The following is a 14,202-nucleotide window of genomic DNA, read 5'->3' as shown; positions in this document are numbered from 1 at the left end:
CAAGAGATGTCTCCAAAGCGACTCTCAATGCTGTAGTACATTAGCCAGGCCTGTATGTGGCACTGTAACACGGCAGATCTAGAAATGCACCAACAATGGAGAATGAAGGCGATGCTATGACCATTATTGTTTTTATTGGAAGTCCAGGTCTGGACTCTCCCAGTCTGTTCAGATCCAGTCACAAAACTATATTTGGAGTTGGTTTGAGGACATGTGTCCACATTCCTGAGCATGCTTGAATGCAATTTGTCCTCATGACAAATTAGAGACTGCCTCCTTAGCTGATGATGTCTAACCAGGGGTAGATTCTAATCGGCGCTCATACATGAATTTGTACTATTTCTACTACAATATTAAAACTGCTCAGATTGGACGACCACAGGACATGTTTTGTGTTTGTGACAGGCGCAGTGTGGCTGCTCTAATCTGTTGACTTCAGTGGAAAAAGCAAGACGTTCCTCTCACACATCCAGTGTGGTCCCGGCCTTTGTGTCTGGATCACTTACAGAACAATCCTCCTGTCGGGTCTCGGTGTCTTGCTCAAGGACACTCCAACAGGATAGATGCTTGCTGACATGTGCTTGAAACCATGTCCTTCAGTTGAAGGACAGACTCTCTGACTCTGACGCCTGTTTTCCTCTTTGATTTAGCCTGACGTGGTTCTCCTCTTTTTTTTTTTTTGAATAAAGTGAATTATAATGCAATAAAAAATATATTGTGATAGATGTTTTTAAATTGACCTGGACATTTTTACACACTCACAAATTCCTCAACTCCACTCAGATTGCATACCTTGGTATATACAGTAGAAGAATATTTCTGATTTCTGATTCCTCCAAGTACCACCAGAGGAAGCTCATGTACCCCTGGTGGTACATGTACCACAGATTGAGAACCATGGCTCTAGAGGAAATGAGGTTCATTGGACATGTAGTTTTGCTGCAGTATGTTTGAATGCCACTGCAGCCGGTGTAAAAAACGAGGTAAAGCTGAACCGACACAGGCACTTTCTTGAGAGTACATGTGCAACTATTAGTCAACACTGTTGAAAAAAAATCGGTGATAAAATTAGACGCAGACAAATTTAATTGTCACTGAGAAGCTGAACTTTGTTTTTTGCAGAGTGAGTGATGAAGCTTTCTGCCTGCCTCTGATTAGGGCGACAAACACGACGACAGATGCTGCGGATGTGTGACGCGTCCACCGGCTCTGTTAGCTGTGCCGCTAACTCTGCTGGTACTTTTTCAGCACATTGCTTTTTTTGGTCCTGTTGAATGAATGAATGAATGAATGAATATCTTTATTTCGGTTACATTCTTATAAAAAAATAAACATAAAGCGAGATCATTTAACACAAATTTGCCAATAATCAAAAAAGGAATAGGCTTATTTGTGCCTTTCCTGTACAATACAATAAAAAAACAAGACAATCAGAAAAATGGCACGTTTGCACAACAATACATGAAACATCACACTGACACTTATTTTACATTTCAAACTTTTTTAAACCCCAAAAGAGTTTAACACAATTTCAATTCATCAATGAGTTCATTCCATAACTTTACCCCCAAAACTGACACACATCTGTATTCAATATTTGTCCTCAGTTTCAAACATAAATAATTCTCATAAATGTTCATTTCCTTCTCTTAGTTTAAAGAATGTCTGAATGTAAACAGGCAGACTTTTATTCACCAAACAAGGTCTCTTGTGTTTTAGAAGATACAATGTCTAGAAATTTTAACATAAAAAATATGTTGCCTTTATTAAGCTGTGCAGACAGTGCCCTCTGCTGGACAGCTTGGTAATAACTTCAAACAGTCTGTTGTGCTTTCAGACTGTGTAATTATTATTCTTTTTTTAGGATATCTGATTAGTCAATTGATCGCTTGAAAAATCGAAGACTAGTCAACTGTCAAAATAGTAGTTATTTAAAGCCCTAGTATGTTAACAGTCAAAAAACAAGTATGTGTGTCAACCCTCTAAGTTGGATCTGCTCAAAAAGTTGATTTGGTTCCCTCCTGGTATACCACACCCCTCCATACAATTTTATGGAAATCATTTTGTTATTTTTTTGAGTAATCCAACCGTCTGCCTACAGACAGATGGTTGGTATACAAGTAGATTTCTCTAAAGTTGTTGGTTGTATATAATAATCAGACAATCTTTGTTTTAAGATGTCAGAGGCCTTAATTAGACTTTTTGTCGACATTATTTTATTGTTATTTCATTGTTTGTTCTCTTGACTGTATCCACAGAGAGTCACTTAAAATGTAAGTCTACCACTTTAACTTGCGTTCAGTTGTCGTTAAGGGGGATCTTGGACTTAATACGTTAACGTTAACATTTACATTGTCTTTCAATAGTTGTTTTAATAGTTAGGTATTTAAACGTGGTCTAAAATTCAGCATGGTGAGGGCACAACAACAGAATACTGCCGCATCACTCTGTGCACACATTCTTAAATTTGTTTCTAAATACTCTTCTAATTTCGCTGCAGCTTTACCAGAATTATACATAAAATGTATCCTGATTATTATTAAAGCTGAACAGCAGCATTTGTTGGCAGGTGATGGTTAAACTTCTTCTTTTACACTCAAACCCATAAACACATGCTAACAATATTTGCTTATTAAAGACCTGTTTGATTTAATTGACTCATTTCACAGTCGAGTGGGCCAGACCAGCAAAACACACACGGGTTTGTGCAGCTGTTCTTCTCAGGACACTGACTAAGACTTGGTCCTGATGAGGCAGTGCAACTGGTTTAGATTTGAATCACGATTAGTTAAGTGTAGGGATAATTATTTGTTAAATGAATGGAATGTACATCAATACAGAAATGCAGAGTCCAAAAAGAATAGCTGCACAAACCTGTGTGTGTGTGTGCGCGCGTGTATGCATGTGTGTGTGTGTGTGTACAGAGAAGAGAGTGAGAAGATGATGTGAGAGAGAGACAGAGAGGTAATAGGAGCCAGTGTAGGAAAGGAAATGTGAGAGGAATGTTTGCATAGCATGAATGAAACATGTTGCTGACTCTTCTCTTTAACTGTTGTGTGGCTGCTGATTAGATTCACTACTCCTTCACTGATAAATATTTAATATAATACAGGAAAATACAGTAGCATGCAAAAGTCTGAGGCCACCATTGTTGTTTTATCACCATACAGTATCATTAGATATATCCAGATTATCAACAATGCTGGACATCACACATTTAAAAAAAAAAAAAAATCAATATCAATATGACTATTCAAATATAACAAACACATATATCATCTAATATCCTTTTTTTTGTTGAAATTAATTATTTAAATTTAATTGTATATAAAATTGCCAAAATAATGTGTGAAGGGCATTAAAAAGTGTTACCACGTATTATTCTAAATCTGTTTGCAAAACGAGACGTATAAAAGTATATATAAAATGACTCATTTAAAAAGTAAATGTGTTTTACATAAAAGGGGTCAATCTATATGGAATAATTAAAAAAACATGTATGCGGTTTTTAGAAGAACATAAAATCTCTTGAACCCGGAGCAGAACACTACATACTTTTTTATGATTTCATGTACAAATACCTGTGAAAAAAGATCCATTTCACCAGAATTATTTAAGAGAAGATTGAGAGTTACACAGGAGTGAGTGATGTAGGCAAAAACAATATCTCAATATTTTGGAAATAATGATAAATAGTCGATATCCTTTACACAGTTGGATTTTAATTGTTTAAGTTATTCATATGTGCAATAAAGCAACTCTTTCATTTTCTTTAAACTTAAGCATTCAAGTAACAATTCTGAAAATAACTGAACTACAGTACTGTATATTAGGGATTTCACAATAGCACAATTTCATGTCAGATGCCAACACCGATGTCACAAACTCAAGTATCTTCCAATACCAATATCAGTCTGATACAGTCATTTTAAAACCATAACAACACATTTGTTCTAATGCATTTGAAAAAGTATTTTAAAGACAAAATTCCCCAACTGTGTAAAAAATATTCTTTTCCCATTGAAAAAATAAACAGCCCATAACATGGAGAAATGCTGTTGCTGGTTTTTATTTACATTACACAAGATTTTTGGATTGTATTGGATTTTACATTTTTATTTGTCCGATACATGATCCAGTGATTTTGCCCAGTATCGGACTGATACCGAGTATTGTATCGGTTCATCCCTAATGTATATGTTATACATTAGTGTGTTCCTATAGACATATTATTCTTTCCATTGTTGTCTGCCAGATGCCAAAAAAACTATTGTCCTTTTGTCTCAAAGTCGTCTATTAAAGTGGAGACTTTCGTTTGAATTGGACAAGATGCTCAACCTTTAGGAGAGGAGAGGAGAGGAGAGGAGGCAGGGTGGTGGAGAGTGAGTAAGTGAGTGAGAGGAGAGGAGGAGCAAGAAGAAGAAGAAAAAGAGGGATGCAGCGCACAAAGCACCAGAGCAGCAGGTTGCTATAACAACAGCACCTTCGTGGTTCTGTCTCTCTCTCCCTCTCTCTCTCCTCCCTCCCTCTCCCTCTCTGATCACCCTCTCATCGTTTGCTCCCCGCTGTCATCTGCCGCACTATGGCTTTCCATCAAGCCACCTATCTCCTCCTCCTCCCCTCTCCTCCCTCCTCCACCATCCCCACCTCCACTCTCCTTCACCGTCTCTCCTCCTCTTCATCTTCATGTTCTGGTAGCTCCTCCACTCAAAGGAAAAAAGAGACCATCTGTCTGACAAATAAATCCTTTCTTCCTCCCCACGCGTTTGTGTCTTTCTCTTACCTTTGTCTCTCTGCATCTTTGTTATTTTCTGTGTGTGTGTGTGTGTGTGCGTGTGTGCTTGTTCTTGTAGGACCTTTTCAGGTAGAAATCCTGATGTTGTCAGGACCAGTAGTCGTTCCTGGAGACCGAAACCTGGTCCAAATGAGGCAACACTAAGATTTGAATTGTGATAATGTTCTGTATGAGGACAGTTTGTCTGCTTCTCGCATGTTTGAAGGCATTTTGGCGGTTAAGACCTGTGTTAGGGCTAGGTTTAGGGTTAAGGTTAGTTTAAGGGAGTAGGGAGTGCATTATGTATATAAGGGTCCTGACTTTGAATCTTGCACAAATGTGTGTGTGTGTGTGTGATGGGAGCTGACATTCAGCAGGTGTTTATCTCAAAGAAAACACAAAAAAGAGATGCAGGAGGGGAAACAAGCACCTCTCTCTCACTCCCCGTCTTTGCTCTTTTACATCCTCTCACCATTTCTCCGCCCCAATGCTCTTTTTTTTTCCCTCCACACTCCAGCCTGATTAAACTACTTCACAACTCTTTGTCTCCGACTGTCTGTCTCGGATTCTTTGCCTCACGCGTGTAAATATTGTCAGGTTCTGTTGACAGGTATATTACTGTAATTCAGAGATGTAATTAGGTCGGCAATTGTGCTAAAAGTAACAAATGATTAATTAACTCTCGTTAACACAAAGTATTTTATTCACGGCTCACTGTGTTGTCATTCATTCTGTCTTGTCCCCTCGGGCTACAGAGTGCTTACTCAGTAGTGAGCAGACAGAACCACAGGCCATCTCTTTTTCTCCGGCGTGAACATATTGTTTCATATTTTTGTCTCAGTGTTTTCAGCATTCCATCAAGAAGGTTAAACTGGTAATGATTTTTTATAGGTGGGTGTGCATGTACGACTTCTGTGCGCACACACACAGTGTGGGAGGGTGCTATACAGTTCACACCACCTGGATAATTATGGGAGTTTTTATAGGTGGGCTTTGAAAGGCGAGTCTGTTATTATCAACATGAGTCACTGGCATTTAGGGAAAGCCTTTAACACACACACACACACGTTTGCACAGCTATTCTTCTTAGGACACTGGATGAAATTACATTTATTTAGACAGCCCGTAACCTTAACCATAACCAGTTAATGCCAAACCCTAACTTTAATCACAGCTCAAATCTTAGCCTTAGACCAGTTCCTCAGAATTGAGCTTCTGCCTCTTCAGGACCGGGTTTTGGTCTCTATAAGGACTAGTGGTCCTGACAAGGTCAGTGTTTATGCCAGAAAAGACAACACACACACACACAGAAACAAAAGCCTGCATACAGTAGACCTGAATTATTTAAGCCCATTGATTGCAGGACCACACACATGCACAAACACACACACATGTGTGCACACGCACATGCTCCCACACACACACTTGATGAAGCCATGTCGTGACAGTGGAGATGGGTGTTTTCCTGTGTTTTCCGGAGTTGTTCTTGTAATGGCTACACCAGAATTAGAGTTCAACACACACACACACATATACACTGCATTTTTGGCAGCCAATACTAATAATATTTAGTATTGTTATTTAGGCTGGCTGTCAATCATAGTGAAGCACATACGGGAAAGTCAACCTGACTGACATCCCCTCTCCTCACTACACACACACACACACACAAAATCACTAAACCAAGAAAGTAAAAAATCAAAAAAATCTCAGGGTCAGAATACAGTCTGAATATATTTTGTCTATTGTTCCATATGAATAACAAAGAGTCAAGCGTGCATTTACACACACACACACAGTCTATGTAACTAGTGCCTCTCATGTATTTGACTCTTTCACAATCGTGAAAGCGTAGAGCACATAGACATTACAAAATAGTTGAATATTTTTCCACACACAGAGCTGTTTGAAATGTAGATCTGTAAGACTGTATGCAACATGAAAACTGCTCCTAACAAAGTAGGTTTTTATGCTTTTTGGATGAATTCTGTGCTTTTGAGCATAAACTCCAGCACACTTGACACTTCAGGGTAAGAATCCCTTAGACGGTAATTATTTTTTAAACATAGCAACATTATTTTTCTTTATAACATTCACATTATATTAGGGCAGCCACAAACGATTATTTCGATAATCGACTAGTCACTGATTATTTTTGAGATTAGTCGACTAATCGGATCATACGTAAATTGCAGCTTATCGCACCAGCATGCAGCTGCACTTAGCATAACCATCATTAGCTTCCAGCTTGAAGTGTTTAAGGTATGTGCTAACTAAAAATAAAGACAATTAACATGAGAGTTCATTCGGCTTTTAACGAAAATAAACCATTATGTTGATTATTAAATTTGTTGCCAATGAATTGGATAGACGACGTAAACGTGACTAGTAGGCTAATCTTGGCAGCCCTACATCATATAGGTACTACATTAGTAAATTGAGCTATAATAGAGATTTTTAGAGTCCTCACATGAATACACACAGAATTTTCTATGTACTGTATATATAATTTTTTTTTATGTGAACCTAAAAGATTTGGGCAGAAGGAAATTCTATACCTTGGAAACCTTTTATCATTTATAAGGTCCCTTCTTCCCATCTGTCATTTCAACAGCATTTGCTATTTCTCCACATAATTCATTAGGGATTGAAATTAACAGGAGTTGAGAGTAATATTGAGATTGAGAGATGATTAAATTGCACAGAATCTTAATTTCTTTTCCCATCACACTTTAATAATTCCTATTGAACCTTACAGAGCTGCCAATTCCCCCCATTGGCAACTGCAAGTGACGTCACCCACAGGAATGTTAACTTCCATTTTGAAGCCTCAAAATGTGCGATTTGTTGAGGTTTCTCAGACTTCAACGGCAACCAATTGGACCTATTGGACGACAATCGGCTGTCAATCAAATACTCATACACTATATAGACAAAAGCGGACTGTACTGATGTATTCAAAATGTATTCATTCCACTCTTCTTGGAATGTTGACATTCCTCAAGATTTTGATGTGTTCCTATGGAAATTTGTGGCCATTCCATTCAGTGTTAAGATAAGGGGCCTAAAACCAAAGCCTGATTGAAACACCAGAATTCAATACTTAACAGGTGTGGCCAAATACTTTTGTCTATTTCCGTCTACATTGGAACATAATTGATTCATTGATTCATCATTTTCTGGTGATGAGACCTGAAGCTAACTATTGAGACCATTGACTCCACAGGAACATGTTTACTCGTGTTGTAAATCAAACGAATAAGGCTTATTTTCCCATTGACTTCCATTCAAACTGACTTATTTTTGCAACCAATGAATTCTCCCCCTGGTGGCTTTGCTTGTTACTTCCAAGTTGATCTCATCCAAAACACCAGAAGACGACATCCACATTTTAGTCTATGATTCCCCCACTTACTAACCATGTTACTTCTGACTATCTTACTCTACATACTTCATACTTTATCAAGATAGAAGTATAATTATGGTTCTGTTGAATAAGACATGTTTTTGTGATGTTAGATATGGAGAATTGTACATTCCCATGGTCTTGGTTTGTTCCCTCCCATTGTTTGCCTTACGTCTCTTGTGTCTGGTCTCAAATTCTGTTTGCTGTCCCTCCATAACTCCTCTCCTCTCCCACCCAGATCTATGATAGTAATTTACTGCCAGCCAGCATTCATTAGCACCCTGTTGTTATGTAGTCTGTGCCAGGATGGAGGCGGCTAGGCTAAGGCTAAGAGCGAGTTGTGCAGTTGGACTGGGGCAGGTCAGTTTCCCATTAGATCAAGGAGAACTGTTCTTTTTACATTTTCATACTTCCTTAGTAAACCAGGAGTCCATCTTGCTGGGCCTGCTCAACTCCCTGTGCTGGCTCAATGTTTCTTGTTGCTTTGGCCCGTCTTTGCTTCATATATGCTCCTGCACACATACACACGTGTACAGTCTCTGTGTGGGAGCTCAGTAGGGTAATCATTATTTAAGGCAGATTGAGTCTCTGCTGAAAGAACAATTGATTTGTGTTAGTGATATTTTGAATTTCAGCACACCTCCTGTCTTCAAACGACAGTCATGTAGAGGAAGGAGCCTGTTGCCTTATTGATTTAGTGTCTTGTATTGATTCCATTGTTTTTTTTACACTGAAGACCTTAAAAAAAAGTCTTATATTGTTAACTTTTCCTGTCTATGTTGCCCCTCTAGATTTAATCTTTTTTTCCTTCTTTGTTCCAGCTTCAAGAGACTGTAAAGAGGAAACTTGACAGCGCACGATCACCCCTCAATGGAGACCAGAACGGCATCTGCGATGGAGGCAGCTACTCACCGACCACCAAACGGGTACGGAAGGATGGCGCTGGTGGTTTGGATTCACTAACAGGTCTCCCTAATAACACCAGTAACAGTGTACCACCCATCTCGCCTCTGCATCATCAAATGGACATTAAGCCTTTACTTGGCGGGCCCAACACTTCCACCGGAAATAACACTACAAACAGCAACGGCAACCATGTGGGTCGGGCGTCAGATGAGCTGGGGAAGAACGGTGGCAGCCACCTGCCAGATATGAAACTCAACGGCTCTCTGGACCTGGAGGACAGCTTCGGCCTCCTCAAAGACCTAAAACAGGAACCACTGGATGACGGAGGCGGGATGGAGTCCTCCGATCCCCAGTCCTTGTCCAATCAAAACAAACTGTTCTCTGACATCAACCTCAATGACCAGGAGTGGCAGGAGCTGATCGACGAGCTCGCCAACACTGTGCCAGAGGACGACATGCACGACCTCTTCAACGAGGACTTTGAGGACAAGAAGGAAGCAGAGTTTGGCAGACCGGCCAACAATCAGACACCAGGTCCACAGGAAGCAGCTGGGAATACGACGACACCTGGAGGTGGAACAGCGCCAACAGCCGCCTTGCCGCCGCCTCCTCCTCAGCCTCCACAGGGAGGTCCACAGGTTCCCATGGGCTCACCACAGGTCAGTGATAATCAGGTCAACATGAGGTTCTGTAGCTCTGCTCACACTTATTCTTGCTCTAAGTTCACTCTCATATAATGTTTCTGAGTTGTCCTTTGAAGCTGGAGCTGCACTGTGTTTAGATTTGACATAGTATCTCTGTGTCAACATGTTGAAACAGCAACAGTTCATAAACCAACTTCACTCAGGAAGGATTATAGGTGTTGATAAGAAATTCCTCTTTCTTTCCCAACATGTGATATGCAACAATTAATCCAATTATCAATTGTTAATTAATTATCCTCTATTTTGATAATGGATTTGATTGGTTTGAATGCTTTTTTTTTTGCTAATTAAGGCATGCTCTTTGAGTTCTCAGCTTTGTGAACTTTGCTCCATAAAAAAGAAAATCATTATTATGGTTTGTTGACAAAATAAGACATGTGAGAACATTTTTTGTGCACCAAAAAGTACTTTATTAAATGAGAAAATAATCAACAGATTAATGCCAAAAAGGATGTTGTTCTTCTAAAGGACAGTGAGCTACTGCTTCAAAGTGCAAAAGGCTCTGTTTGGGTTGCTGAACATGGTAGCACAAGATGGTGGTTTCCTTTTTAAGAAAGGCCCTTCCCATGAAAGAAGTATAAAAGGCTTGTTCCAATGGCCCTTTACCACAATGGTCCCAGCTCGCCTGAGTCACCCAGAGATGTCACTGCCGGCTGCATGAAACTGCCGTGACTTTGTTTTACACGCGACACACTCAAATGAGTGACTAGTGACTTGTAAAGCAGTTGTTTACAGTGTAACTGAATCATTAGAATCAGTTAATTAAAGCTATTTGTTCAGTACTCCAGCCCTACATCTGACACAGTCACTGGACTACAATACAGTGGCAGGGTTTGTGATGTCACTCGCCACCTGCGATCAGCAGTGCCTCCTCTGTTAAATATTAATGTAATCAATGGTAATTGTTAGTGATTAACCCACGTGGTTAGGATTGTTAAGTAGTTTTAACTGATCAGCTCGGCATTGTTCGGCTTGTTTCTTGTGTCGGACTATCAACTATAGATTGATTCTCATGGGACTTTTGTATTTTCTTCTCAGGTTCGACCATCGTCATCAGGCCCTCAGTTTGCCACCACTGCCAATGGAACCCCTCCACAGCAACCTTTGCAGCAGTCTCCAGCTGTTGCCATGGCATCAGGTTCACCCTTGCACAACTGTGTGGCTCGTTCCCCTCAGACCCCAACCCAGGCCCAAACACAAACTGTCTCCAGGCCTGGGAATGGATACATGATGAACCCAGGTCCAGGGGTCAGTCAGGCAGGAACGGGTCAAGGAGCAGCGGGGGTTGCCCCTGGAGGTCAGCCTGTAGGGCCAGTTACGCCAGAACTTTCTCCAGCAGAGCAGCTGAAAGCGATGGCTCAGCAACGTGCTAAACTGCTGCAGCAGAAACAGCAGCAGCAACAAGCGGCTAACTGGTCTCCTGCAGGCGCTCCAACCAGTCCATATAACTCTGGTCCCTTTAACCAAGATAAACCCAACAGCCCTATGATGTACCCACCGCAAGCCTTTAACGCACCACAGGGCCCTCTAGTGGCTGGTATGGCCCCGAACAATGGGCCCAAAGCCCCCATGAGCAACTACCTCCCTCACAACCACATGGGCATGATGGGACAGCAGCAGCCAAACAGTATCAACCAGAGCACGCTGTCCAAGCAACAGCAGCAGCAGCAAACGGCAGCCATGTTGTCCTACAACAACACCAAACCACTGAGTCACTTCAGCGGCAGTGGGGTGGATCACATAGGCCAGAGGATGACTCCGCCCATGGCAGGAAACAATCAGGTCAAGAACCCCATGATGCCTCCTTACATGGGTGGTGGAGGAGGCGGGGGCCAGGGGGCGGGACCAGGCCAGACCCAGGGCCCAATCCCCGGACAGACGGCCCACCTGAGCGAGGAGCAGAAGAGGATGTTGCTGATGAAGCAGAAGGTGTTGAACCAGAACATGCCCTACAGCGCCATGCAACCTCATGGACAGGTAAGGGAATACGTTGATGTTAACTTGGGCATTGCTAAGTTGTTGTGTTGAACTGGTGCAGTTTTAGCGTTGTGAAAACAGTTGGCTCTGCATTGTCCATAAAGAAAGGTTTCCTTCATGTTGAGCAATTGATTCAAGGGTCAGTCTTCACATGAAAACAAGAGAGCAGGTACTGTAGAGATGAGCATCATGTTCAAAGTGAGGTGCTGTTATTGAACACTCAACCTCATAACCTTGGGAGGAGAACAAAACGCCCTGCAGTTATTCCTCGTCAATCCTTGAGGAGCTATATGAAACACTGGGGGTTTTCTTTAAGATTTACAGATAACTTAAGCTCCGTTTTTATACACAGAATGCCCATTGGCAGTGGTTTAAGAAATAATAGTAGGAGCAAGGTTCATTCAAACACTTGTCTGGGAGAAATTACAGAACGTGGATTGTGGTTTGATAAAATCTTCCGAAGGTGCAGCCAGGGAAGGTGTAAAATGGTGGTAGTTGCCCCAGCAACAAACCAGGGCTTGGAGTACGCATAGGAAAATGGCCTGTCGAGAATGTATTGATGCCTCTGCAACACTAGCTGCACTGATAGCCCTCACTCCTCCTCCTTCTCCTCAAGGCGCATACACACTCACACACCACACCAAACACCAAAGCTAAACGGCTCCTTTGCTCATATCCCCAATCTGTCACAGCTGACTGATGGCTGAGATTGGACCACTAAGCCAAGCTAGCCGCTGTCATTACCGAAATCCCACCCCGGGCAGTTTGTTTTCCAAGCCCAGCGACCAGCGCAGCCCACTCTGCACGCTCCAGTGGCTCAGCCAGGTGTCAGGTGTCCTTATTAATCCAGTGGACAGAGGACGTTAAGGAGGTGTGGGTGGACAGTACCACAACAAATAACCACACACGCATGCAAACCCACAAGTTGTGTGCCTCTTCTCTTGTGCCACTTATTATCTCAGTGCCATTGTGCTGTCGTGTGTGTCTGTGTGTTGTTGTGTGTTTGTGTGTTGATGATGTACATGTCAATGTTGTCTCCCTCTTTATCTTTCCGTCTCTCTCTCACTCTGGCTCCCTTGTGTTTATGACATTACTACAGTCGGTCACCTCCTCCTCCTCCTCCTCCCCGTCCTCCTCCCCTCTGGTGATCTCTGCGTCTCCTGTCCTGCTCCTCCTCCTTCCTCCCCCTCTCCTCCCTCCACCTATCTTTCTCTCTCTCTCTCTCTCTCTCTCTCTCTCTGCCAGAGACACTCAGCACCAATAAAGGAGCAGATTTATTAATATGGGGCCTTTGTGGCTCCTGCCTGGAGGGCTGTGTGTTTGTGTGCATGAGTGTGAGTTCTTGCACATGTATGTTTGTGTGTGTTTCATAGATTTAGGGGGCGGTGGGTGGAGGAGGAGGCGGAGGGTGGATTTATTTGAGTGAGCAGAGGAGAATTGGAGACCAGTAAGAGAAGAGAGGGATGTGAATAAAGGCAAATGCTGGAAAAAGAGAGATTTATTGTAGAGTGGGGATGGAGCATATTAAAAAGAAAGTCCCCTGACTTTATTTTTTAGAGACAAACAAAAGAGCAATGCAAAATGGAGTGTCTGAAATGTATAATACTCTGTACTCTAATTAGTAAGTAGGTTTATTTTAGTGTATAGTCACACTGGTCTCAACTAACTGCAAATCAACTGTAAAACATAAAAAAGCAATCAATGGACACTGTTTATTTATTAAAGGATATTGTCATCGTGATCATTGATTAGAGCGTAAGTGGGCTCAGATGATCTTCACATCGATATTTACAGGATGTAGATGAATTTAACCTTAATGCGGTTCTTAGAAAAAACATTTGTGCAGTGTCTCGTTGAACATGTCTGAGGATGATGTCACGTCAGTTAGGGAATTAGGGAATCAGAACCACCAAAAAACGGCAAGAGCATTACAGCAAGCAAACATGGCTGCTGTCTGCAAAAGTACACCGTAGTCGTAATACGACGCAGTGCAGACCTGCGTTTCCTGTGTTTGGTGGCTGCCGAGAGGATCCTGAGAGAGCTGGACAGAGCCTGTTTGTGTAGCGTGTAAAACATCGCCACGGCAGTTTCACGCAGCCATGTGATGACAACCCCGCCCACGTTGAGTAGGTTTTATGAAGTAATGGAATACGACTTGGGCTTGGTTCGCGACCCAGTTGGAACAAAGGCCTTTCTGCATGGAGTTTGCATGTTCTCCCCGTGTGTACGTGGGTTTTCTGCGGGTTCTCTGGTTTCCCCCCACAGTCCAAAAACATGCAGATTTTGCAAATTGGACACACACTTGACCTTAGGTGTGAGAGTGAATGGTTGTCTCCATATGTCTTTAGGGTGTACCCCGCCTTTCGCCCTATGTGAACTGAGAGTGGCACCTGCGCCCTTCATGACCCTCATGTGGAGGATAAAGCGGTAGAAGA

At 41.9% G+C, this 14,202-nt stretch overlaps 1 protein-coding gene across 1 annotated transcript in view; it reads left to right on the top strand.

Annotated features, from left to right (window-relative positions):
* maml3 (mastermind-like transcriptional coactivator 3) overlaps nucleotides 1–14,202 on the top strand; it is a 116,070-nt gene that overhangs the window by 48,287 nt on the left and 53,581 nt on the right. Inside the window, exons 2-3 of the mRNA XM_058640161.1 lie at nucleotides 9,002–9,745; nucleotides 10,829–11,767. Of these exons, the coding sequence (XP_058496144.1) occupies nucleotides 9,002–9,745; nucleotides 10,829–11,767 (1,683 nt within the window). The remainder of the gene's footprint in view (nucleotides 1–9,001; nucleotides 9,746–10,828; nucleotides 11,768–14,202) is intronic.

Source organism: Solea solea, chromosome 10 (assembly GCF_958295425.1).
Source record: "Solea solea chromosome 10, fSolSol10.1, whole genome shotgun sequence".
Classification (NCBI taxonomy): domain Eukaryota; kingdom Metazoa; phylum Chordata; class Actinopteri; order Pleuronectiformes; family Soleidae; genus Solea; species Solea solea.
This window is presented reverse-complemented; position numbering and strand designations above follow the sequence as displayed.